Genomic DNA, 24,398 nt, shown 5'->3' with positions numbered 1-24,398 from the left:
CACATAGAAGCCACAATTTTATTTTATATCGTTTGGTAAGTTTACATAAAATGAAGTCTAGTCGTAAATGTTTGTTTTTGTATCTTGCTTTTCTGCGTTTTGTTCAGAGAGTTTCAAAATGGCAGCGCCCTCAGAATCAACAAATGCAGCGTGTACACTAAAATCATCAAAACAACTTCTATATTCAGAAAAATTCGAAGGTGAACTGCTTTAAGTATTCTGTCATTCCACTAAACGACCTTAAAGTTGGTTGTAATCGGCTGTTATTGCTGCCTTTTCTGTTGTTTGATACATAATATTAGCATCCGTACCCTGTAAGCTCCTTGAGCACATCATCTGTAAACACCTCCTCAAGCATTTAGAAAAGAATTCGGTGTCCGAACCCTCCCCCCGTGTACACTACATTGGGTGTGCACGTTAAAGATCCCACGATTGACAAAAGGGTCTTTCCTGGCAAAATTGCTTAGGCACAGTTAATAATTGTCTGCAGAATCTTCACCTCGATGAAGGCGGCAGTCTAAAGAAAGAAGAAGAAGAAGAACAAAATCCTCACCAACCTCAACCATGGCTTTCGATCAGGCTACTCATGTGAGACACAGCTCGTCGTCACATTTCAAGACCTCTGCAGAAATTACGACAACGGTAATCAGACCGACATAGCCATCCTGGACTTTTCAAAAGCCTCCGACACTGTGCCACACTCAAGCCTGCTGTATAAATTACAGAGTTATGGCGTGAAAGGCAACCTGCACAGCTGGCTGCAATACTTCCTGACGAAAAGACTGATGAGAGTGGTAGTCGACGGAGAGGAGTCAGTTGAAGTCCCTGTAGATTCAGGCGTACCACAGGGTACCGTACTCGGACCGGTCCTATTCCTCTGCCACATCAACGACTTGCCAGCGTCTGTGAAGTCACAAGTGCGCTTATTTGCAGATGACTGCCTCCTGTACCGCACCATCAACTCCTACAGTGACCACCACATACTCCAAGCCGACTTGAAAACCCTGGAAGAATGGGCAAACACCTGGGGCATGCGCTTTAACGCAAAGAAATGCTATATCCTCAGCATCAGAAACAAGTCCAGCTTCTTCTATAACCTGGACAACCACATTCTTGAGAAAGTCAATAGCAACCCCTACTTAGGCGTCACCTTTACTGATGACCTCAGCTGGACCACACACATTAACAAAATCGTCAAAAAGGCAAATTCCACCCTCGGCCTACTTAGAAGAAACCTCCGTTCCTGCCCCCAAAGCTGTAGACGTACTGCCTATGTGTCCCTCATCCGCTCAACCCTGGAGTACAGCTGTCTCGTCTGGGATCCGTACAAACAAGGCGATATAGACAGCCTGGAAAATGTACAGAGACGAGCAGCCAGATTTATTACCCAAAACTACAGGAACCGAAACCCAGGATGTGTCTCAGAGATGCTCAGCAGACTACAGCTTCCCCCACTCCAGGAACGCCGGAAACAACAGAGACTCACATTTCTTTTCAAAGTGGTCAGAGGGCTGGTCCCCGCAGTACCCCCTGAGAAATTTCTCCAGCAACAAAAATCAAAAAGACAAGTGAAACAACGAGTGAACAAAGACTTTACATCATCAGCCACAGTCACAAATATCACAAGAAATAACAACCAGTGCTTTACTGTGGAGTGTACTAAAACACCAGTGTACAGATACTCTTTTTTCACAAGAACAGTTATTGACTGGAACAACCTTGATGACAACACGATCCAGTCAACGGTCAACGAATTCAGAGGAAAACTGCCAACCGCTGATTAAAACACCAAGTGCTCTCCCCAATTTTTCCGCCAACGAACATTCCCAAGTTTGGGACCTGTTGGCGTTATTTATCAAGATCAAGATCAAGATCAAGCATGTGGAGCAGTCACAGGAGGCGCCCAACTCAAATGTTTTTAATGTTATGACATTCATACGGGGTTTAATTGCCTCAAGAAAGCGTGGTCAAGATGTCATTCATTGTGTGACCCAAGGCTATATGCATTTGACAGTACGGCTCACAGTGATAAGGAGGTCAATAAAAGTCATGAAATCCAATACCGAGTGAATGATCATGAATCAATGACTCGATGAGATTCATGCATACCTATTACCGTCCTTCGTCTTTTCAGACTGCATTCAAACAATTGCTGCCACGCAAGTGACGGAGGGTGTGTGTTTGTCATTAATTGATACATTAAATATGTTGATTGCAGGGTGCCTGGAGCAGAAATTGAAGATAATTGGCAAAAGTGCAGAAAAACAAAAAGAATCGGGGCCAAGGAAGACTTTCCGTCCACCACCAAGTTCAGGTGTGAAAACTATACAATTTATAAACCTGTAGAGGCAGGATTTTAATCATGTAAAATTTTCAGGATTGTTTTTACTAAGTGTATGTCAAAAACAGCATGGGAGTAACTTTATGACGTTTTGAAAGACCAACATCACAAGTCATTTATACATTGTCAGGTGAAGACTAGTCTATGCTCTTTATTAAATGTTCTTCATTCTTTTTCTGTTTCTACTTTCTTGCCTTTTTTTTTCTCCTCTTTTTTTCGAGTGACCATGGGATTTGAGGGAGGGTGATCCAATACTTTCTTGTGTTAAGACTATTTTATATTTTGTTAGTTGTAGATCTAGTACGATGTTTGAGGCTGTAATGTTTGTGCGGGTGTCATATGTAGCCGTACGAGGGTTCCAGTGTGTGAGTTGTGCATGGCCGGGCGCTAGAGTGCTGCATGAATGAGTAAGTGCATGTGGAGTTGTATGGCTGGGTGAATTGTGGGTTGCGTACGTCCGAGGGGCACATGTAGCCTGTGTGTCTGAAGTAGTGGGTATGTGTGCGTAAGGGTGTGTTGATATTGAACTTCAGTTGTTGCTTTGTAAATGTCTATGTATCAGTGTATTATGTCTTGCCACACACATGCCAAATTTCCTTGTATTGATGAGGACAATAAAATTTCTTGTATCTTGTATCTTGTAATTTCTTCGTTTTTATTCATTGTGTCTCTTTTTGTTGCCATTCTCACCACAGCTATTACCTGTTTCATTGCATTGCAGTACTTGGCAAAGTTCAGGCCTTCCTGCCGCAGTTAGCGTCTGCCAATGAAGTGCTGCTTTCCATGCCGCCGTCAGAAGTCGACATTGAAAACGTGGACCCTGAACATGATGGCCCTTTGATTGAAATGGTATGCAAGTTTAAATTTGGATCGTGAAAACAAGTCAATATCTCTAAATAATTTGTATCTAGATACATTTGCATTGCTTTCAGAGCAACTGCTGTTATGTCCGAATGCATTCTGTGTCACTGTCAGTACAAGCTGTTGATAATTAATGCTACAGTTAGAGACAAGTTATTTCTTTCACAATTAGTGGGATTTAAAGTCTTTTAGGCCAACAACAAAAATTAGTCTGTTTACGGTATCCCGACCGACCCTATTTTTTTGCGCGACCATAGACTTTTTTTGGGCATTTTGGTAAAAAAAAAAAAAGTCTTTGTTTTTTGGCAAAATAACTTAAAAATAGTTATGGTTTTTAAAAGAAAAAAAATCCCGACCTACCGACCTATTTTTTTACCTATGTTACCGTAAACAGACTTTTTTTTGTTGTGGCCTTAGTATATGAAGGCTGGGAGGATCTTTGCATAGATCTACGAGACTTTCTGGATGAAATACTGAATGTCAGCATCACACTTATGCTACTTCTATCAAAATTAAAGAGTAAAAATTAGGCATGGTGTTCCTACATTGATACTTGAGTACAGATAGTACATGAAGTTTTTGATACAATTGCTGATGATATTCAGTCATCCACCCAACACTGACTCCGCTTGCAGTCTGACTTGACTCCCTGTTGTTTAGGCACGGTTTAGGTTTTGTGATTGATTCGTGGTGAGAATTCAACCTTGAGTGGATTAAAAAATCAAATAACCAGTGGGAATAAGTGTTCTCAATACAAACTACAGCGTTCCAAGTTTTTCTTTAAGTCAATTAAATTACATATTCTTACCCAACTCACATAGATAGCAATAACTTCATTTTGTTGCTAAGGCATTGAAGCACTCATCCATGGTAACACGAGAGGTAACTCTTAAAAACAAACTCTACACCATATAAGGCATGGTCCATGGTAGTTACCTCCCCTACCGTTGTCTTGCACATGCGCTGGACCTACACCGGTGACACTCATTCCTTTTCCTTCAACCCACGTTGCATGACGTGTTTGAGGTGCTCAGGCTTTTTCTTAAGCTATCGGCCTATCTTTCAGGGAAGGCCATCGAATCTTGGTAACATATCAACGTCCTTCTTCACTTCTTCAGGAATCGGTGAGAGCGTTCCTTTTTTGTATAACGAGAAGATTTCTTAGCGTTTTTGAAAGTTTTGCCACTTGTCTTTTGTAACAGTGGTCCGCCATTTTTTACTTTCAAAATGGCCGACAACCTCGATATAAAGAGAAAACTAAGAGCTCCGCCAAGCAGACTTGCTCACCTGTTTCTCAATTGGGCAAAACGGTTGAAGCTGGCGCTAAACCACAAACTTCTTCTACTACTCATAGCTCTCAAAGTTCTAAAAGGTTCCTTAGCGAGAAGCCGTCTTTGGTTTGGGACTTTAACCTGATAAGTAGCATTCTTTTCTATTGTTGATAGATACCGCTTCTCCCTCAGTTGACATTTCAGCTTCGGTTAATAACCACAGGTGTTACAACCATAATGAAGTTAAGCGAGAGGAGCTTCTTGTCCTCTTTTTACACCCCCGGTATAGGGGTGTGTATAGGTTTCGCTCGATGTGTTTGTTTGTTTGTTTGTTTGTGTTCGCATATAGATCTCAAGAATGAACGGACCGATCGTCACCAAACTTGGTGAACAGGTTCTATACATTCCTGAGACGGTCCTTACAAAAATTGGGACCAGTCAAACACACGGTTAGGGAGTTATTGGTGGATTAAAATTATACAAGGACTTATAGAGGAACATCTTAATGGTCAAAGGGAAATAACCATTCTCACTCAGTCACTGCCACCAACTGAGAAGGTTATTTCCCTTTGACGGGGGTGTTTTTCCTACCTCGTAGGAATTTCTTGTTGTCATTGTTTATTCTGAGGTTCAGGACATGTTAACTGCTGATTGTAAACAAATAGCAAGTTAGGCTTCTCTGCTGCTCCCTTCCGGAGTAGGTAACGCACGGTCGCTCGCACGGGTTCGTTACGAACCTTCTGCAACCATTACGTCTTCTGACGTTGTTGCAGAGCCGACAGATGCGTTTAGGTCGTAGTCAGGTTTCCTGTCAACGAACTTTAGTCTGCCTGTCAGACATCAGCACCGCCCAGTCCTCTCGGCGCTTTGGCGTCACGGGCGGTGTTTGCCTTGGCGAAGCACGCAAACTTGCGTCAGGTTTTGGTAACACAAAGTCTCTCGCGCGGGTTCGTTCAGAGCGGCTGCAACCATTACGTCTGCCGACGTGGTTGCAGAACCAACAGTGGTGTTGGACTCGTCGTCAGGTGTTCCTTTCGACAAATTTTTGTCTGATTTTCAGACATCAGCACCTCCTGGTCCTCTCGGCGCTTACGCGTCGGCAGGAGGTGTTCTTGGCGAAGTACGCAAACCTGCGGCAACGGTTTCCGCTTTAGCGGAAGTTCACACCAGCCAAAAGGTTCATTCCTCACGTCAGTCGCATACCCCTCCGGGGTACAGGCTGGGGTGTGAAGAGCATGTGTCCGCTACTTCCGGTAGTAGGACAACAGGGTCTTCCGGTCGCCATTCGTTGGATCCGGTTGATGCTGATGCTTACCAATCCACTGCCGGTTCCGCTTCCGCGGCTGCGGCTTCCGGTGGCAGGATGGTATTGCCTTCCGCCAATAACACTTTGGTGTTGGCGGTCGGCACTCATCAGCCTCGACTTCCGGTTTCTCTTCGGCGGTTTCCGGGTGGTTGGAGGCTTATGCTTACCGATCCGCTTCCGCTTCCGCGGTTGGGTTTCCGATAGCAGGATGGTATCGCCTTCCGCCAATAACACTGTCGGTGTTGGCGGTCGGCACTCATCAGCCTTTGGCTTCCGGTTCGCTTCGGCGGTTTCCGGCGCCGTTGTACAGGCTACAACCATTTTTGTTTCTAGTGGTTCAGCTGGCATGAGGCAGGTCGATGGAGGATCCGTTCAAGGATGTCCAACTTCCAGGGTTTTTCTCAATCATTTCCGACTTCGGCTGATGTTGCCCCTGCGGGGTTGATTTCCGGATCTCACACTTTCGATGATCGTTGGGATACTCCAGAACAGGGTGATGAGAATGTGGAAGACGATGCCTCTGAGGCAGATGGGAATGCCCCTTTTTCGACTTCCAGTTAAGCTGCCAACTAAGTTGGCTTTAGCCGCAGAGGTCACTACACACTATTTCCCGGAGGGAGTAGTGGTAGCGTCGTCATCTGCTGTTCCTCCACCTTCAGCTTTGCTGATTTGAGCTTTCTTAGGAAAATCTTCGAACTTTAAGTTCTTAGAGCATCCCTCGGTGGCATTTGAACTTGCGAAAGTTTTCTCAAATGATTTTCATCTTCCACCACTTTCTTCGTTGGCAGCGCTCGGTGAAGCACCTGCTGCGGCATTGCCTTAGCCTGCGTCACCCGCGCAAGTAGCGCATCACTCGCTGAGCGCTATCCTTAGGCCTCGGTTAACACCAAGCCTAAGAACTTAACTTATTCTTTTGTTCTAACTACGGAACCGCTTCCGGTTACACCGGATTTGATAAACATCCTTTAGGATGGTTATAGCAAGGAGAAACTGTCTCTTTGCAAGGACAAGGATCTCCGGGCTGTGGAAGAATGCAGCTGCACTACTTTAGAATTATCGTCTTTGTCTGAGACTTTGATTCGTTATCTCTCTCGTGCGATTATGTCCTCACTGGATCCCTTTGTGTTCCTTCAGGACGCAGAGCCAAAGGATGTAGCTTTGCTGTTCGCCGCTTGGGAGAAGGTCTCAGCAGAATGAATGGTTCTTTTGGCGAGACTTTAATCGCTTCCTTTCTCGAAGGTTCTGTTCTCGAACATGATATGCGGGTCGGACTGCATTAGCAGTCCTAGCAGGCCAAAGAGTTACAGTCTGTTAAGCTTTCGGAGCTGGCATTTTCAAGAAACAAACCAAACGCAGCGGACCTCCCGCTCCTTAGTTCTTGGCGTCAGCTAACACTGGCCAGAGTTCGAAGTCTGGTTCGTCTTCTCGGGATAAGAATCGGGCACGAACCTTCCCCAAGAACTAGCCCTCCTTCGAAGAGCGGGGGTCAGGCCATAAGCCTAACCCTTAATGACGCTCCCCTGCATGGTCAGAGCTTCCTATGGAGCACGCACAGAGCACATTGACCAGAACTCCTCCTACTTTTTGTTTCCGGCCAGAGTAGAAGCCAGGGATTCTATTACAGGCCGGGGTCTCCCTTCTGCTTCAGAGGAGAGATGTGGCTGTGGAATTCTGTTTGTCATTCCAAAAGCCTCGGGGGCATAGCGTCCGGTTCTAAATCTGTCTCATTTAAACCTTTTCTTAGAAAGAGAAGGTTTACAAGGGAGACACCCACTTCATTGAGGGAGGCACTTAGGCCTTCCTATTGGGTCACTTTCATTGACCGAACCGATGTTTACTTCCACAATTTGATAAACAAAATAGATTGGAAGTGGCTACATTTTATTTTTTGAAAAAAAAAAATTCATGAGCCTTAGTCAGGTCGCTGACTTCGATTCTAAGTCAATTGGAATCCATGGCCGCTTTGATCCCTTTGGGTCTGTACAGGTGGCCCTTCAAGAAGCCCTGAACTCCAGGTGGAAGCCAGAATTGCAGGGCTGGAACTTGTTAGTGTTTTTTTACGACTAGTTCAATGACACGACCAAACAATGGATACTCACGCCATTGCTCATGCAGCAAGGCGTTCCCATTGATTCTCCCTCCACCATCGAAGCTCCTCTTCACAGACGCATCTCTCATGGGGTGGGGGGCTCATATAGACGACCACGCGACTTTCGGTCAGTGGACGCTGGCGCAGGCCTCTTGGCACATCAACATGCAAGAGATGGAAGCAGTTTTTCTGTCTCTTATGGAATTCCTTCCCCTTGTCAGGGTAGAACATGTGTTGATACAATCAGACAACACCACAGTGGTGTCTTATCTCAACAAGCAGGGGCGCTCTCTCGCTCACTATCGCTTTCACATCGAGCTTGCGAGATTCAGATGTGGTGTTACCACCACGAGATCCTATTATCAGCGAAGTACCTTCTAGGAGGCTAAATGGCTTGGCGGACTCTCTAAGTCGGTCGGCCAAGATTGTCCACACAGTATTGACTCTATCTCACCACGCGCTTCTACGCCTCCGGGCGCATGTGGAGAAGCCGCTGATAGACTTATTTGCCACGCACTACTATCGCCATCTGCCGATGTTTGTCTCCCCGTTCCCGGACCTCGAAGCATGGAAGATCAACGCTCTCGAAATTAGTTTTGAGCGGCCTGCCGGTCGCACCGTAGGGGCTCTTTCAACCTTGGTTTCCAGACCTTCTAAGGCTGGCAAGTCGGCCCCCGTTTTCCGCTCGAGCTACACGGGTGGCAATTGTACGGGAATCATTGAGACGCTCAGGGTCTTCGGCCTCAACTCTGGATTTGGTCCAGAGATCCCATAGGGGTTCAACGTCTTCGATTTACATCTCACATTTGGCTGGCTTGGACCAAATGGCGTAATGTTAACGGAAAGAACTCCACTTCTTCCCGTTCAATGCAGGTGGCGAACCACCTATCCTGGCTTTCTGGCCAGGGAATTTTCTCCTACTTCTTTGAAGTAAGACGATACGCGATATCAGTCACACTGTAACAGCTAGGTCGCACTATTTCACTTGGGGGCGTTATCGCCAGCGTGATTAAGGGAGCCTCCCTTCGGTTTGCTGAAAACAAATCTCCCGTCCCGACTTGGGATTTGCTCCTAGTTTTGGAATATTTGAGATCGGATTCTTCGAGCCGTTACAAAAGCTAGCCTTGCTAATCTAACACGGAAAGCGGTCATGCTTACTCTACTAGCTTCTTCTAGAAATGGGAGTAAGTGCACTGTCTGTCTGGTTTTGCTATAGACGTCTCTTTGGAGAAAGACAGATCTATGGCGCTTAGGTTTTGTTCAAATTTTCTCGCAAATAAGCAGAAACCGGATAAACCAGCTCCGATAATACAATTCAAACCGCTGAGCAATATTTTGGCTCCGTTAGAGCCATTTTTAACCAATTGACCATTTTGAGTTTTGAAAGTTTTTCTGACTCACACTGTTACGTTTAGATCAACAAAACAAAGGCTCTTGTTCATATCCATCAACACTGGTAGAGGCAATGACTTACCGTGGTCAACCTTAGGTAGATGGACTGCCACATTGATTAGGCATGCCTACAAGTGATGGCAAGAAAAGGGGGGGGGGGTCAGTCCTCCCTCTTCAGGCAGCACGGACTCAAGAAGTCCGAGTCTGGGCCTCTTCTTTAGCTGTACTCAAGTATGGAAGACTTGCAGAAGTTATGTATGCAGCTTATTGGACGTCCAAGGACGTATTCATGAATTTCTATCTGCGGGATATATCAAGTACCCGCCATTATAGTACACATGGTCTGCCGGCTATAGTTGCTGCCGGACCAGTACTTAAAAGATATTGACTGTGAATATTTCCCCACCACCTTAATTAGCAATCTGCTATCTATGTGAGTTGGGTAAGAATATGTAATTTGATATAAAGTTTCAAAAATAAACTTTGATTTAATTAATATACTCTTCAACTCACATACTGAATTCCCTCCCAAACTGCCCCGCATATTGTGTTAAAGGGGTATGGGTTTCAGGCGCAGGAAATCGATAGGGGAGGTAACTACCATGGACCATGCCTCATATGGTGTAGAGTTTGTTTTTAAGAGTTACCTCCCGTGTTACCACGGATGAGTGCTTCAATATCTTAGCAACAAAATGAAGTTATTGCTATCTATGTGAGTTGGTAAACTGTATATTAATTAAATCAAAGTTTAATTTTGAAACTTTATATTCCCATGCCTGCTACTAAAGACTTTTGGACAAGTTACAGTTTGGACAAGATACCCATTACAGACTTCAGTGCATGTGTGTGTGTGTGTGTGTCTGTGCTTAAATCAGAATACCCTTAAAATGGCTCCATTATTAATACATGCGCTTCTACTATTCTACATGCGCTTCTACTATACATGTGCTTCTACTACCCGCTTCGCCGGGTAGCTGGCTTCGCCGAGAAGAAGTAGAGCCGAATACCCGGCTACGCCGGGTACCCGGCTTTGCCGGGTGAGTGGCGCACCGTACGCCGGGTGAGTGGCGCACCGTACGCCGGGTGAGTGGCGCACCGTACGCAATTGACGCCACACGAAGGAAAACTTCTAAAAATAGTAACGGGAATATGGATTGAGCGTTGTGGACAGTGACCTTCTAAAAATAGTAACGGAAATATGAATTGACGCCACATGAAGGAAGGGAACAAAACACTGGAGAAGATAAGGAAGAGTTACTGGGAATGGATCTGGGAATCAATCAATCAATCAATATGAGGCTTATATCGCGCGTATTCCGTGGGTACAGTTCTAAGCGCAGGGATTTTTTTTAATAATTTATTTTTTTATGCAATTTATATTGCGCACATATTCAAGTTGCAGGGATTTATTTATGCCGTGTGAGATGGAATTGTTTTTTTACACAATACATCACGCATTCACATCGGCCAGCAGATCGCAGCCATTAATTCGGCGCATATCCTACTTTTCACGGCCTATTATTCCTTGTCACACGGGTATTTTGGTGGACATTTGTTATCTATGCCTTTACAATTTTGCCAGGAAAGACCCTGTTGTCAATCGTGGGATCTTTAACGTGCACACCCCAATGTAGTGTACACGAAGGGACCTCGGTTTTTCGTCTCATCCGAAAGACTTAAGCACTTGAACCCACCACATAGGTTAGGAAAGGGGGGAGAAAATTGCTAACGCCCTGACCCAGGGTTGAACTCGCAACCTCTCGCTTCCGAGCGCAAGTGCGTTACCACTCGGCCACCCAGTCCTCAGTGGGAGTAAGTGCACTGTCTGTCTGGTTTTGCTATAGGGAAGATGAACAGAAAAACCAAAATCGGTTCAGCGCTGCGCGCTGAGAGCACGTGTTGAAAATTCTCATCAACCATCGAGAACTTTGGCCGTGCATCGTGAACACACACACACACACACACACACACACACACACACACACACACACACACAGACAGACAGGCACAAGTCGTATATAGATATATATATCTATATATATATATACGACTTGTGTCTGTCTCGTGTATGTATAGATATATCTATATACGACTTATGTCTGTCTGTGTGTGTGTGTGTGTGTGTGTGTGTGTTCGCGATGCACGGCCAAAGTTCTCGATGGATCTGCTTCAAATTTGGTGGGCATATTCAGGTAGACCCCGGACACAACCTGGTCGATGAGAATTTTCAACACGTGCTCTCAGCGCGCAGCGCTGAACCGATTTTGGTTTTTCTGTAGATCCACTACATCCATTCCCAGTAACTCTTCCTTATCTTCTCCAGTGTTTTGCGCGTTTATCTCCCTTCCTTCGTGTGGCGTCAATCCATATTCCCGTTACTATTTTTAGAAGGTCACTGTCCACAACGCTTTTATCCCGGCGAAGCCGTGTATCCCTCTACTTCTTCCCGGCCGGGTATTCGGCTCTACTTCTTCCAGGCGAAGCCGGGTATCATTCGGCTCTACTTCTTCCCGGCGAAGCCGGGTACCCGGCGAAGCGGGTATTCATTCTAGTATATATAGCCGGCTTCGCCGGGAAGAAGTACTTAGAGCCGTTCGCCGGGTCCGAACAATGGACCCGCCAAGCTTAGGTCCCTCCCAGATTCGTGGAATGGGAACAGCACGAAAATGATTCAGTGGCCATAATGCCATTCCTGACCATATCGAGTCCCATCCTTGTCGACGAATGTAACCGTGTTAATCACCTTTGGAGGCGAACTCCACTCAAACAGGATTGAGCAATTTATAGCTTATCTGTAAGCCCTTTTGAACTGTTATGGCTTCTCAAAGGAAGGCCAGTACATACAAATACACAAAAGCCGCCAGACCACATCACAAACAGAACTGAACAATCCCCAGGTGTTGCTCACATAGAGAGACACACACACACACACACACACACACACACAAACACAGAGAAGCCGTATATATAGAGAGATAGATGACAGTGTATTTTTCGCGTGGCTATAAATTGATTCGACCTTTGCACCTTTACAGTGAGGATAATTTACGGGTCCAATTTACGTTCTGGACACTGCGGTGACCTTCTAAAAATAGTAACAGAACGCCGGGAATATCCGAAGACGCACCACTCATACTATAGTGCACCATACGAAGGAAGGGAGGTAAACGCTGAAAACCTGGAGAAGATGAGAAGATAAGGAAGAGTTACTTATAATGGTGAAATGAACACAAAAACCAAAATCGGTTCTGCGCTGCGCGCTGAGAGCACGTGTTGAAATATCTCATCGATGATATTGTGTCCGGGGTGTAGCTGAATACGGTGTCCAAATTTGAAAAAGATCCACCGAGAACTTTGGCTTTGGTGTGTCGGTATGGGGGCCCGGGTAGCTGAGGTGGAACCAAAATAGCTGAGGTGGAACCAAAATCGGTTCAGCGCTGCGCGCTGAGAGCACGTGTTGAAATATCGACCAGGTTGTGTCCTGTCCCGGGTCTACCTGAATATGCCCACCAAATTTGAAGCAGATCCATCGAGAACTTTGGCCGTGCATCGCGCACAGATAGACAGACACACAGACACTAGTCGTATATATATAGATGTATAGAGCTTTGTCATTTGACGACTAGCATGTAATGTTCACAAACATTTATAAACACACACACACACACACACACACACACACACACACACACACACACACACTCTTACACACCACATACAAGAAGCAGTCTCCTGGTACCAATGACAATAAGAAGAATTCAGTGAAAAAGCAACTTTCATCTGCATGTGTGTGAATATTTCTGGATATAAATGAATTGTGTGTATGCCACAATGGTAGATATTATTTAGCTGAAGATTTCAGTAGAGGATGATAAGCATGAAATTCAAGTGTTGATCCTGTTTTATTTCTGTTTCTCCTAGAACTTTGCACTGATGCCTCAGCTCAGCTCAGATGACGATGAAAGCAGTGAAGAAGATGACAGTGAAGATGAAGACACTGACGGTGATGATAAAACAGAAGAAAACTTGTGCGGTCCTTCCAACAGCAGCCAGGGGGAAATGGCAACAAAGAAAAAAGTTTGTGTTATTGACAAAGACAGTGAAGAAAATGCACACGCAGAGAATGTGGTGATGGAGCAGGGATGTCCAGAAGGCTGAATAATATTTTTCATTGGGTTTATAATTACAAGGCAGAATAATACTGTGCGGAAAGACACGGGCAGTTGTACATACACTGATACATGTATCTGCGATAGGAAGCTCCTTGAGTGAGAAGACATCTCCCAATAAAGGGCACCTTCTGCGGTCCTTTCGACTACTATCTTGACCACAATGCACCAGTTCAGACCACCTGCAATAGTAATGTATGAACATTATCAGCTGGTGCAAGGTGTGTGCTTTCATGGTAGGAACAGTGGAACCCCCCTTTTAAGACCTTAGTTTTTTACAGATTTTCTGTTTATGACCTCTGTCAATTTACTTCCATTTTTAAAACCCGATTTACTCCTACCCCCCGCGGGTTAGGGGGAAGAATTTACCTGATGCTCCCCAGCGTGTCGTGGGGGGCGACTAACGGATTCTGTTTCTCCTTTTGCCCTTGTTAAGTGTTTCTTGTATGGAATGTGGGTAAACTTGAACGGTTGAAAACGACATTAAACACCAAATAAAGAAAGAAAGAAAGAAAGTATGGAATGTGGTCGGTTTTTGTAAAGATTTTGGTCAAGCAGTGTGTAGGAAATGTTGGGTCCTTTGTGCTGGAAACTTGCATTCTCCCAGTAAGGTAATATATTGTACTACGTTGCAAGCCCCTGGAGCAAATTTTTGATTGGTGCTTTTGTGAACAAGAAACAATTGACAAGTGGCTCTATCCCATCTCCCCCCCTTTCCCCGTCGCGATATAACCTTCGTGGTTGAAAACGACGTTAAACACCAAATAAAGAAAGAAAGAAAGAAAGATTTACTCCTATTTTTGGGAGGTGGTAAAAAGGGAGTTCCACTGTACCTCTGTACAGTATCAGGTTCAGGTTAGCGATTGGACTGAGACTACTAGGGCCTTTATCTGTTGTTACTGGGGGGTGTTTATTACAGCTTCAGTTGCTTCAAATACCTGTCAGCAGTAGCAACAGTCTTGCTCTGAAAACTTTATTTTTCATTTTTTCATTCATTCATATTCATGCTGGCATGGGTTGGCTTATTTGTCTTGACGATTTGGTAGGAAGTGTGAACATGTCCATGCATTCTAACTTGTTGGTGATTTGAGTAAGGGAAAAGAATGAGGGGATGGGAGATAGAGAGTGTGTGTGTGTGTGTGTGTGTGTGTGACCGGGAGAGAGAGAGTGTGTGTGTGTGTGTGTGTGTGTGTGACCGGGAGAGAGAGAGTGTGTGTGTGTGTGTGTGTATGTGACCGGGAGAGAGAGAGTGTGTGTGTGTGTGTGACCGGGAGAGAGAGAGTGTGTGTGTGTGTGTGTGTGTGTGTGTGTGTGTGTGTGTGTGTGTGTGACCGGGAGAGAGAGAGTGTGTGTGTGTGTGTATGTGACCGGGAGAGAGAGAGTGTGTGTGTGTGTGTGACCGGGAGAGAGTGTGTGTGTGTGTGTGTGTATGTGACCGGGAGAGAGAGAGTGTGTGTGTGTGTGTGTGTGTGTGTGTGTGTGTGTGTGTGTGTGTGTGTGTGACCGGGAGAGAGAGAGTGTGTGTGTGTGTGTATGTGACCGGGAGAGAGAGAGTGTGTGTGTGTGTGTGACCGGGAGAGAGAGAGTGTGTGTGTGTGTGTGTGTGTGTGTGTGTGTGTGTGTGTGTGTGTGTGTGTATGTGACCGGGAGAGAGAGAGTGTGTGTGTGTGTGTGACCGGGAGAGAGAGAGTGTGTGTGTGTGTGTATGTGACCGGGAGAGAGAGAGTGTGTGTGTGTGTGTGTGTGTGTGTGTGTGTGTGTGTGTGTGTGTGTGTGTGACCGGGAGAGAGAGTGTGTGTGTGTGTGTGTGTGACCGGGAGAGAGAGAGTGTGTGTGTGTGTGTATGTGACCGGGAGAGAGAGAGTGTGTGTGTGTGTGTGACCGGGAGAGAGAGTGTGTGTGTGTGTGTGTGGGTGTGTGTGTGTGTGTGTGTGTGACCGGGAGAGAGAGAGTGTGTGTGTATGTGACCGGGAGAGAGAGAGTGTGTGTGACCGGGCGAGAGAGAGTGTGTGTGTGTGTGTATGTGACCGGGAGAGAGAGAGTGTGTGTGTGTGTGTATGTGACCGGGAGAGAGAGAGAGTGTGTGTGTGTGTGTATGTGACCGGGAGAGAGAGAGAGTGTGTGTGTGTGTGTGTGTGTATGTGACCGGGAGAGAGAGAGTGTGTGTGTGTGTGTGACCGGGAGAGAGAGAGTGTGTGTGTGTGTATGTGACCGGGAGAGAGAGAGTGTGTGTGTGTGTGTGTGTGTGTGTGTGTGACCGGGAGAGAGAGAGTGTGTGTGTGTGTGTATGTGACCGGGAGAGAGAGAGAGTGTGTGTGTGTGTGTGTGTGTATGTGACCGGGAGAGAGAGATGTACAAAATGTATGTTGTGGTGCACTGGAGTTGTATTTTTTGTTGTTGTGCAAGTTGCACTATCCACGTACCGAAAGAAAAGGTGTGAATCAGTAACGCATGCCTGCAAATAATGCATACTACTTTGTGCAGAACAAATGTGTTCAACATTGTCTTGTTTGTGGACACGAACAATTAGAAGGAAATGCACATAACATGTTAAAATGTGTGTGGTTTTCATTTTTGATGTGACCCTTTGGGAATGTCTGCACAGTTTCTGTACAAGAAAGAATGAAATAAAAATCTGAATAGTGCAGAGCAATTTTAATCACCAGAGAGCTGATGTTTTTTTGTCTAAATCCTATAGCAAAAATTCACACAAAATGCAGTAAACATAAAAAAAAAATCGTGAAATTATAACTTGTAAACGGTGAAAGAGAATATTCATCAGAAGCAGCTACGTGTTTATGTAACAAGCAGACAAATGCATAGGCAAAACTTCATATAACTGTCTTAACAACCTACACGCCACAACATGTATGTGTAAAACAAAGCAGACAGAAAAAAGTACTATGTACCTAAAAAAAAATTTGCTACAAAAGTAGTAAATACAGTAAAATAGTGCAACCCAAAACAAAAGGCATTGTCTAGAAACACAAGCAATGAAGAGACCAAATAAAAACCTCATCAAAAATGTAAAATTATAATATTAAAATTCACTTTTTAAAGTGTAAAACATTGAAATATTTAGAGGAATAAAAACTTCAGTGTGACACTGACATGACCAAAAAAAATTGCAAAAGACAACACACAGACACGCACACACACCCACAAGCAAATTACCTTGCCAGCATGTAGTTGAAAGCAATTGTTATCGCTAGATTCACTGTCGGATTACTCAGTCCGTTACTGAAAGCAATTGTTATCGCTAGATTCACTGTCGGATTACTCAGTCTGTTACTGAAAGGAATGTCATGTTCCACATACAGGAGCAATTGCCTCCTCCCCCCGTGGGTTAGGGGGAAGAATTTACCCGATGCTCCCCAGCATGTCGTAAGAGGCGACTAACGGATTCTGTTTCTCCTTTTACCCTTGTTAAGTGTTTCTTGTATAGAATATAGTCAATTTTTGTAAAGATTTTAGTCAAGCAGTATGTAAGAAATGTTAAGTCCTTTGTACTGGAAACTTGCATTCTCCCAGTAAGGTAATACATTGTACTACGTTGCAAGCCCCTGGAGCAAATTTTTGATTAGTGCTTTTGTGAACAAGAAACAATTGACAAGTGGCTCTATCCCATCTCCCCACTTTCCCCGTCGCGATATAACCTTCGTGGTTGAAAACGACGTTAAACACCAAATAAATAAAGAAATAAATTGCCTCCTAGTCCTTTGTTTTACATAAAGCTCGTAAGAAAGGGTTCATTGACGTCACATCAAAATTAAACATTTATCATGGTCCAGCATAACTGTGCAGCATAACTGCCTCAACTTTTCAAGCCAACTCAGTCAGGAAAATTGTTCCCTAAAATGAAAATTTTGCAGAAGTAAACTTGATTTTCCTCAACAACAAAAAACAAGTCGCGTAAGGCGAAAATACAACATTTAGTCAAGTAGCTGTCGAACTCACAGAATGAAACTGAACGCAATGCAACGCAGCAAGACGGTATACTCGTAGCATCGTCAGTCCACCGCTCACGGCAAAGGCAGTGAAATTGACAAGAAGAGCGGGGGAGTAGTTGCGCTGAGAAGGATAGCACGCTCTTCTGTACCTCTCTTTGTTTTAACTTTCTGAGCGTGTTTTTAATCCAAACATATCATATCTGTATGTTTTTGGAATCAGGAGCCGACAAGGAATAAGATGAAAGTGTTTTTGAATTGATTTCGAAAATTTAATTTTGATAATAATTTTTATATATTTAATTTTCAGAGCTTGTTTTTAATCCAAATATAACATATTTATATGTTTTTGGAATCAGCAAATGATGGAGAATAAGATGAACGTAAATTTGGATCGTTTTATACATTTTTATTTTTATTTACAATTTTCAGATTTTTAATGACCAAAGTCATTAATTAATTTTTAAGCCACCAAGCTGAAATGCAGTACCGAAGTCCGGGCTTCGTCGAACATTACTTGACCAAAATTTCAACCAATTTGGTTGAAAAATGAGAGCGTGACAGTGCCGCCTCAACTTTCACGAAAAGCCGGATATGACGTCATCAAGGACATTTATCAAAAAAATGAAAAAAACGTATGGGGATTTCATACCCAGGAACTCTCATGTCAAATTTCATAAAGATCGGTCCAGTAGTTTAGTCTGAATCGCTCTACACACACACACAGACAGACACACACACACACACACACACGCACGCACATACACCACGACCCTCGTCTCGATTCCCCCCTCTACGTTAAAACATTTAGTCAAAACTTGACTAAATGTAAATAGTGTCTGCTGAGAAAATAATTTGGGTTTCACAGGCATTAAGTTATGACAAGGCTACCCTCAAGATTGCATAGATTTGGGTAGAAAATATGTTCAGGAACAGGAAGCATATTGCCCCTCAACTGCTCTAGCTTTCAAAGTTTTTTCTTTAAGTCAATTCACATGCCTGCTACTAAAGACTTTTTGACAAGTTACAGTTTGGACAAGATACCCATTACAGACTCCAGTGTGTGTGTGTCTGTGCTTAAATCAGAATACCCTTAAAATGGCTCCATTATCAGGGCCGGATTAGGCTAAGAGGAGGGGGGGGGGGGGGGTTGCCAGTGGTGGTCCAGGGAGATGTTTCCCCTCGCGGGGTCAAGGGGCAGAGCCTCTTGTGGGGGTCAGGGGGCTTTGCCCCCTGAAGCTGATGGGTAGGTCATATTCTGAGATAGGAAAATGGTCGCTCCTTGCATGAAACGGCATAAAATAAACAATAATAAAAAATGTTTTAAATAAGTGAGGTACATGTTTAGGCTAGGGGAGGGGGGGTTGCGCAACCCCCATAACCCCCCCGGTAGTCCGGCCCTGAATTATTAATACAAGCGCTTCTACTATTATGTATACATGTATACAGCTTTGTCAGACGACTAGCATGCAATTTTCACAAACATTTATAAACACACACACACACACACACACTCTTACGCACCAAATGCAAGAGTTCACTTCCAATTTTTGTATGACACAGGAAAATACACAAGCACCATATTGCGTTCAATTAAAAGAGCAGTCTGTGGGTATCGCAAGAAGCACATATGTGCTGGAATCATTCATAAGTACATGTAGTATTAGTAGCATCCTTAAGTTTCAAAGACGTGACACCTACAAAAAGCAGTTATTTGTTCATGGGACATAAATACATGCAGTACATTTGATAGCTTTCTTTGTGAGGTGAAAACTGATTCCTGAAGATGCAAGATTGGATAGACATTGAGAACATTGATCAACAGTTGTAAACTGATTGTGAGATTCTGATTGCAAGCCGGGAATGGACCAAAGATGTATTTTGTGAAAGACAAGATCAGAAACAGACTCTTTTTTCTCTTTCTTTCTCCCTCTTACTTTTTCTCTATCTCTATCACCAACACAGGGAGAAACACTACCATTATAATCAACTGTATAAAATCAGTGTTGATTATGAGATTCTAACTGGTGTATAAAACTAAACCAATCTGTTTTCTGAGAAAAATTCGACGCATTCAAACTATATCTATGACAAACAAACAACATTCCAACAATAACTTCAACTGTCACAGATTTGATTTGATTTGAACAACTAAATACAATTGATATATATATCCCCAACAGCCTACAGGGCCAGCCTGGTCTTGTCATGACTTGTTACGACTTACAATATCAATGATATTGACCTATTATATTTTTCAAAACTTCATATTCTTGAAGTCCAACACAGGATAAGCATAGGTGTACAACACTGTGCAAGTGTTCTTTGTTATAACTTGTAGTATTGTTACCGTGTTATCTTTTTCAAGACTTTATATTTTAAAGGCCAACAAAGGCAAAAGTTTGGGTGTGTACCAGAGATCGATCATGCATGTGTACCTTAGCAAGAATGGGTCAGTATTTCTTCTTTCTTCTGCGTTCGTGGGTTAAAGCGCCCATGTACATTCGTGTTTTTGCACGAGTGGATTTTTACGTGTATGACCGTTTTTTCCCCGCAATTTAGGCAGCCATACGCCGCTTTCGGAGGAAGCATGCTGGGATTTTGGTGTTTCTATATATTTACCCACCAAACTCTGACATGGATTACAGGATCTTTTCCTTGCGCGCGTGGTCTTGTGCTTGCGTGTACACACGAAGGGGGTTAAGTCACTAGCAGGTCTGCACATAAGTTGACCTGAGAGATCGGTAAAATCTCTACTCTTAAACCCACCAGGCGACAGCGGCAGAGATTTGAACTCACGACCTCCCGATTAGGAGGCCGATGTCTTACCACCACGCCCGTCTTTATATTTTAAAGGCCAACAAAGGCACAAGTATGGGTGTGTACCTTAGCAAGAATGGGTCAGTATTTGAATGTAGGACTTAAAAATATCTGTCCGCAACAAAGAACAAAGACCGAAAGATATAAAATTCTAATTAAAACCTCATTTGTACATTTTATAAAAAAAATACGAAAAGTATGGCCTGCAGCAAAACGTCATCTGACTGGCCCAAATTCAGTGATTGAATTATAGATGGCACGCTGTATATATTTAATTATATTCTGAAGATTTGACATGTGGCCGGTTCTTTCCCACCACTGTTCAAGTAACATGGAATGTTAGTCAAACCACATTATAGGATAACCCTGAAAAAAATGTGTTCATGTTACAAAAACGTGCACATGTTAATTTACAATCCCTGACAAACTAACACAAGCATGCTGACAATCAAAAATACTCTTTGTATTTACATGACTTCACAAATAGAGACATGTTCCTCTCAATATTAAAATGGAAGAATCATTAGAATGGAACATTGAAATAACAATTAAAATGAGAGAGAAACAGTCCCTACTGTTCCAAAACTTGGACCCACATAATCGAAAACACAACACAAACACTCATAACTTATCTTTTTTCAAATGTGTAAGTAAGTAAAACAAATTTTAACCTCAACCATAAATCTTTAAAAATGTTAAATATGAATTTTAAAAAAAAAGCCAATAAAAAGTAATTGCTCAACCTGCTTTTAAATATGTTATAAAACATAAGAAAATGCTAGAAAATTACTATTTTTTTTTCTTTTGTTATAACTTATATCAATAGCAAAACTGCCTAACATTACATTATCATGCATACAATATCCCACACCATACAGATCTGCAATCAATCACCCAGATACACATCTGAAAGACGTGGTGCAAATTGAAATATATACAGACAAATGTCATGACTAACAGTGAGACATTAAACATGAGAAAAATAATGACTCATTAAAGAGTTCACATCTCAAATTTGTAACATCAAAATAAAGAAATAAATGCAACGTCATATACACGTCCAAATAAATTAACTAGAATCATCAGCACTTGACTCAGATTTCAAACATGTAATTAGATACAAACAAAAGAGTATCACTTTTAAACATCTTGTTGCACATTGGAATGGATTGTACAGACCTGTTTACCAGTACGATTTGGGCGTATTTTGTACGCCACATTATTATCGGTACGCAAATACGCGACACACGCACAAAATACGCATAAGAAAAAGTCTAGAATACGTTTTCCGGTGTTGGTGTGCTGATTACGGAATGGTACAACTGATACCGGTTTCGGTCGAAGGGAGATAACCATGACAGCGAGTCTTCAGCTGTGGAAACCTTGTTCAGTTGTAACTTGTTGGCACGTGCGATCGTCTGGACAATCGTGGCAAAATGAAGCAGAAAAATTTGCCCGTTTTGGATGACTGTACCAAGTCTAAACAGCAGAAGCAGCAGATTTTCTTGGAGAAATATAAGAAAAAGCCAGGAATTGTGGAGTCTACTAGGGGAAAAAGTCATGCACACTGCAAGTATTGTAAATCAGATTTCTCCGTTGCCCATGCTGGGAAATATGACATCGAACGACACTGCAGTTCCTAAACTCACCTGGACAAGGTTGCTGCAAAGAAATTTAATCCGCTGAAAGCTGCCAAGGAATTATGAAGTTCATTCCCGCAAAGCCTGTAGGGGCGACCACCCCCAACCAGGCGCGTTCACAGGTGGCGGATAGTGTGATGGCCTTCAGATATGGAGGTTAGCTGCGAAATAAGCCAGGCTTGCCAGGACGAATAAGCAGTCGCGGACCAACTGGCGGTGCTTCCAACAGGAGGGGGCGGGGTAACAGGTGGCACTGTTACACTCAAGAAATACCCCAGGTGTCCAATGACGGGAGCATCATGCGAACAAGAGCCGCATTTTAAGTTCTAGCCCTGGGGAAGGTCACCTCAGATAAACAAACCAGCCAGCTATGGCCAAATAGCCGGGTAGACTGGACTCGACAGCCCTGTAAAGCCACCAGTCTAGGAGAAGGATCACTCCGATATAAAAACACGCTGAAGCCGGATGAGCTGGGCCATGTATGGCGCATAACGACAGCTCAACGCATCAACGCTCATATGACAGACGACAACGGAATTTCACGATGTGGTGCTCTACCGTTGGAGACCCGCCGGGGTGGAAGAGTGCCGGGCCCTGTGCCTCAAAGGGGCCCAAGCCAAGCAACTGGTGGTCCCCGTACCCCGTATCGTGGTGGAGCCAGGCGGCGGGTGAGACGGGTAAATGCGACTGGCAACGACAATGAAGGAAGAGAAAAAACAAAGCCTCTAACGATACTGCAGTGGAATGCTGAGGGCATCTCCAGGAAGAAGACCCCACTTGCAGAAAGACTTCATAAGGAGGGCGTGGATATAGCCTGCTTCCAGGAGACACACCTCACTGACAACCTGCGATTCACTGTCAGAGGATATCAGACTTTTAGAGTCGACAGGCAGGAGAGAAACAAAGGAGGTGTGCTTATCCTGGTCAGGAATCATCTACCAGCCCAACATCTGACAGTGGACACTGAGGGACAGGCAGAAATCAACGGTGTGGAGGTTACGATTGAGGACAAGCAATACAAGATCTTCAATCTCTACTGCCCACCCGACCGAAACCTGTCTCTTGATGCAATGGATATACCCCAAGAAAATTGCATGATCCTCGGCGACTTCAACAGCCATTCCCAAAGCTGGGGATACACAGAAACTGATGCAAGAGGAGAGGAAGTAGAAGACTGGCAAATTGAAAACCAACTCCAACTGCTAAATAACTCTGACGACCCTCAAACATTCTACTCCCGAAGATGGATGACAACAACAACACCTGACTTAGCCTTCTGCACCAACAACCTGTGTCCATCAGCAGAAAGAACAGTGCTAGAGCAACTTGCTGGGAGTGATCACAGACCATGTAAGATCACAGTGGACCTGAACTACCACCCTGAGACGTGCCACAGTCTACCAAGGTGGAACTACAAAAAGGCAAGATGGACAGAGTACAGCATGCTGACAGATGAGTACACCATGCACATCAACACCAGAAGAAAGAACACCAACAGCATGGTGAGGGATTTTAACGCAGCAATCAAGAAAGCTGCTAGAGAAACAATCCCAAGAGGAGCAAGAAAAGACTTCCGACCCTATTGGACAGAGGAACTCCAAGACCTAGAAAAAAAAGTACCGTAAAAGTCGACCTATAAGACGCACCTGGGTATAAGCCGCACCCCCCGATTTTTAAAAAAAAATCAGAAAAATCCATACACAAGCCGCTCCGGCATACAAGCCGCGCCTAGAAGCAAAGTTCAAGTCAAGAAACATCGAAAGTCAACGAAAAAACAACACACACACACAAAAAACGAACCGGCTAACTTGTCAGTTTTGCACTTTACTTTCAGCATCAGATGTTGAGTGATTCACAGAACTCTGGACTATCAAACTGTCCTCTCGTCCTGCACACAGCACCTGTAGTTAGTTCTGTAAATCACTCAACATCTGATGCTGAAAATCCGCTGAAGTCGGACTCCTCAGTGTCGGAGATGAACAAGTTCAGAATGGCTTCTGGCACAGAGTCACCGGAAGTGTCACTCTCGGCCCCACTGTCAGTGGCTGTCGTGTTGTCTGTCGCGTCGTCTGCTCCAGTGATGATCTCAGCCTTTCTGAAGCCGTTGATGATCGTTGACTTTTTGACAGCATCCCAAGCTTTCAGGACCCACTGGCACACATCTGCAAAGGTTGCTCTACGCATGCGGCCAGTCTTTGTGAATGATTTCTCGCCATCCACCATCCACCTCTCCCACTCATCCCTCATCACCACTTTGAAGGGCCGGTTCACACTGATATCGAGGGGTTGCAGGTACTTTGTTGTGCCACCCGGGATGATAGCGATGATGGAGTTGGTGGCAGTGACTGACTTTTTGACCTTCTCAGTGATGTGTGCACGCATGCTGTCCATGACTAACAGAGCTTTAGTGCGACGGAAGAAACCCCCTGGCCTTTTCCCATAGCATTCTGTCAGCCAGGTGTCCATCATCTTCTCATCCATCCACCCCTTCTTGTTAACCTGCACGACGATCCCCTTCGGAAACTTTTCTTTCGGCATTGTGATCGATCAAAACCGGTGTAT

The 24,398-nt window shown here is 44.1% G+C and overlaps 1 protein-coding gene and 1 long non-coding RNA gene across 2 annotated transcripts; one reads left to right on the top strand and one right to left on the bottom strand.

The window, feature by feature from the left end:
• The first annotated feature begins 102 nt into the window (after nucleotides 1-102).
• On the top strand, nucleotides 103-14,590 carry LOC138964699 (NOP protein chaperone 1-like). The gene is made up of 4 exons (XM_070336723.1): nucleotides 103-200; nucleotides 2,219-2,314; nucleotides 3,063-3,190; nucleotides 13,182-14,590. Exons 1-4 carry the CDS (start codon nucleotides 119-121, stop codon nucleotides 13,416-13,418), a joined length of 543 nt encoding a protein of 180 aa, XP_070192824.1. The 5' UTR covers nucleotides 103-118; the 3' UTR covers nucleotides 13,419-14,590.
• A 1,479-nt stretch (nucleotides 14,591-16,069) lies between these two features.
• Nucleotides 16,070-21,845, bottom strand: LOC138964700 (uncharacterized). Its single transcript, XR_011455185.1, has 2 exons — nucleotides 20,263-21,845; nucleotides 16,070-19,814 (listed from the first exon to the last, which is right to left on the bottom strand). It is a non-coding gene; the product is annotated as an uncharacterized lncRNA (long non-coding RNA).
• Nucleotides 21,846-24,398: the final 2,553 nt, after the last annotated feature.

The sequence above is a fragment of the Littorina saxatilis genome, linkage group LG4 (genome assembly GCF_037325665.1).
Source record: "Littorina saxatilis isolate snail1 linkage group LG4, US_GU_Lsax_2.0, whole genome shotgun sequence".
NCBI classification, from domain to species: Eukaryota; Metazoa; Mollusca; class Gastropoda; order Littorinimorpha; family Littorinidae; genus Littorina; species Littorina saxatilis.
Note: the sequence above shows the minus strand (reverse complement) of the source record. Positions and strands in the feature narration are given on the sequence as shown.

What these genes read in the sequence shown, in the direction of transcription:
- LOC138964699 (XM_070336723.1), top strand. Translation starts at nt 119, where the DNA reads ATGGCAGCGCCCTCAGAATCAACAAATGCAGCGTGTACACTAAAATCA. An exon ending in ATATTCAGAAAAATTCGAAG is followed by an intron (nt 201 to 2,218) that starts GTGAACTGCTTT and finishes TGTTGATTGCAG; the next exon opens with GGTGCCTGGAGCAGAAATTG. An exon ending in CCGTCCACCACCAAGTTCAG is followed by an intron (nt 2,315 to 3,062) that starts GTGTGAAAACTA and finishes ATTGCATTGCAG; the next exon opens with TACTTGGCAAAGTTCAGGCC.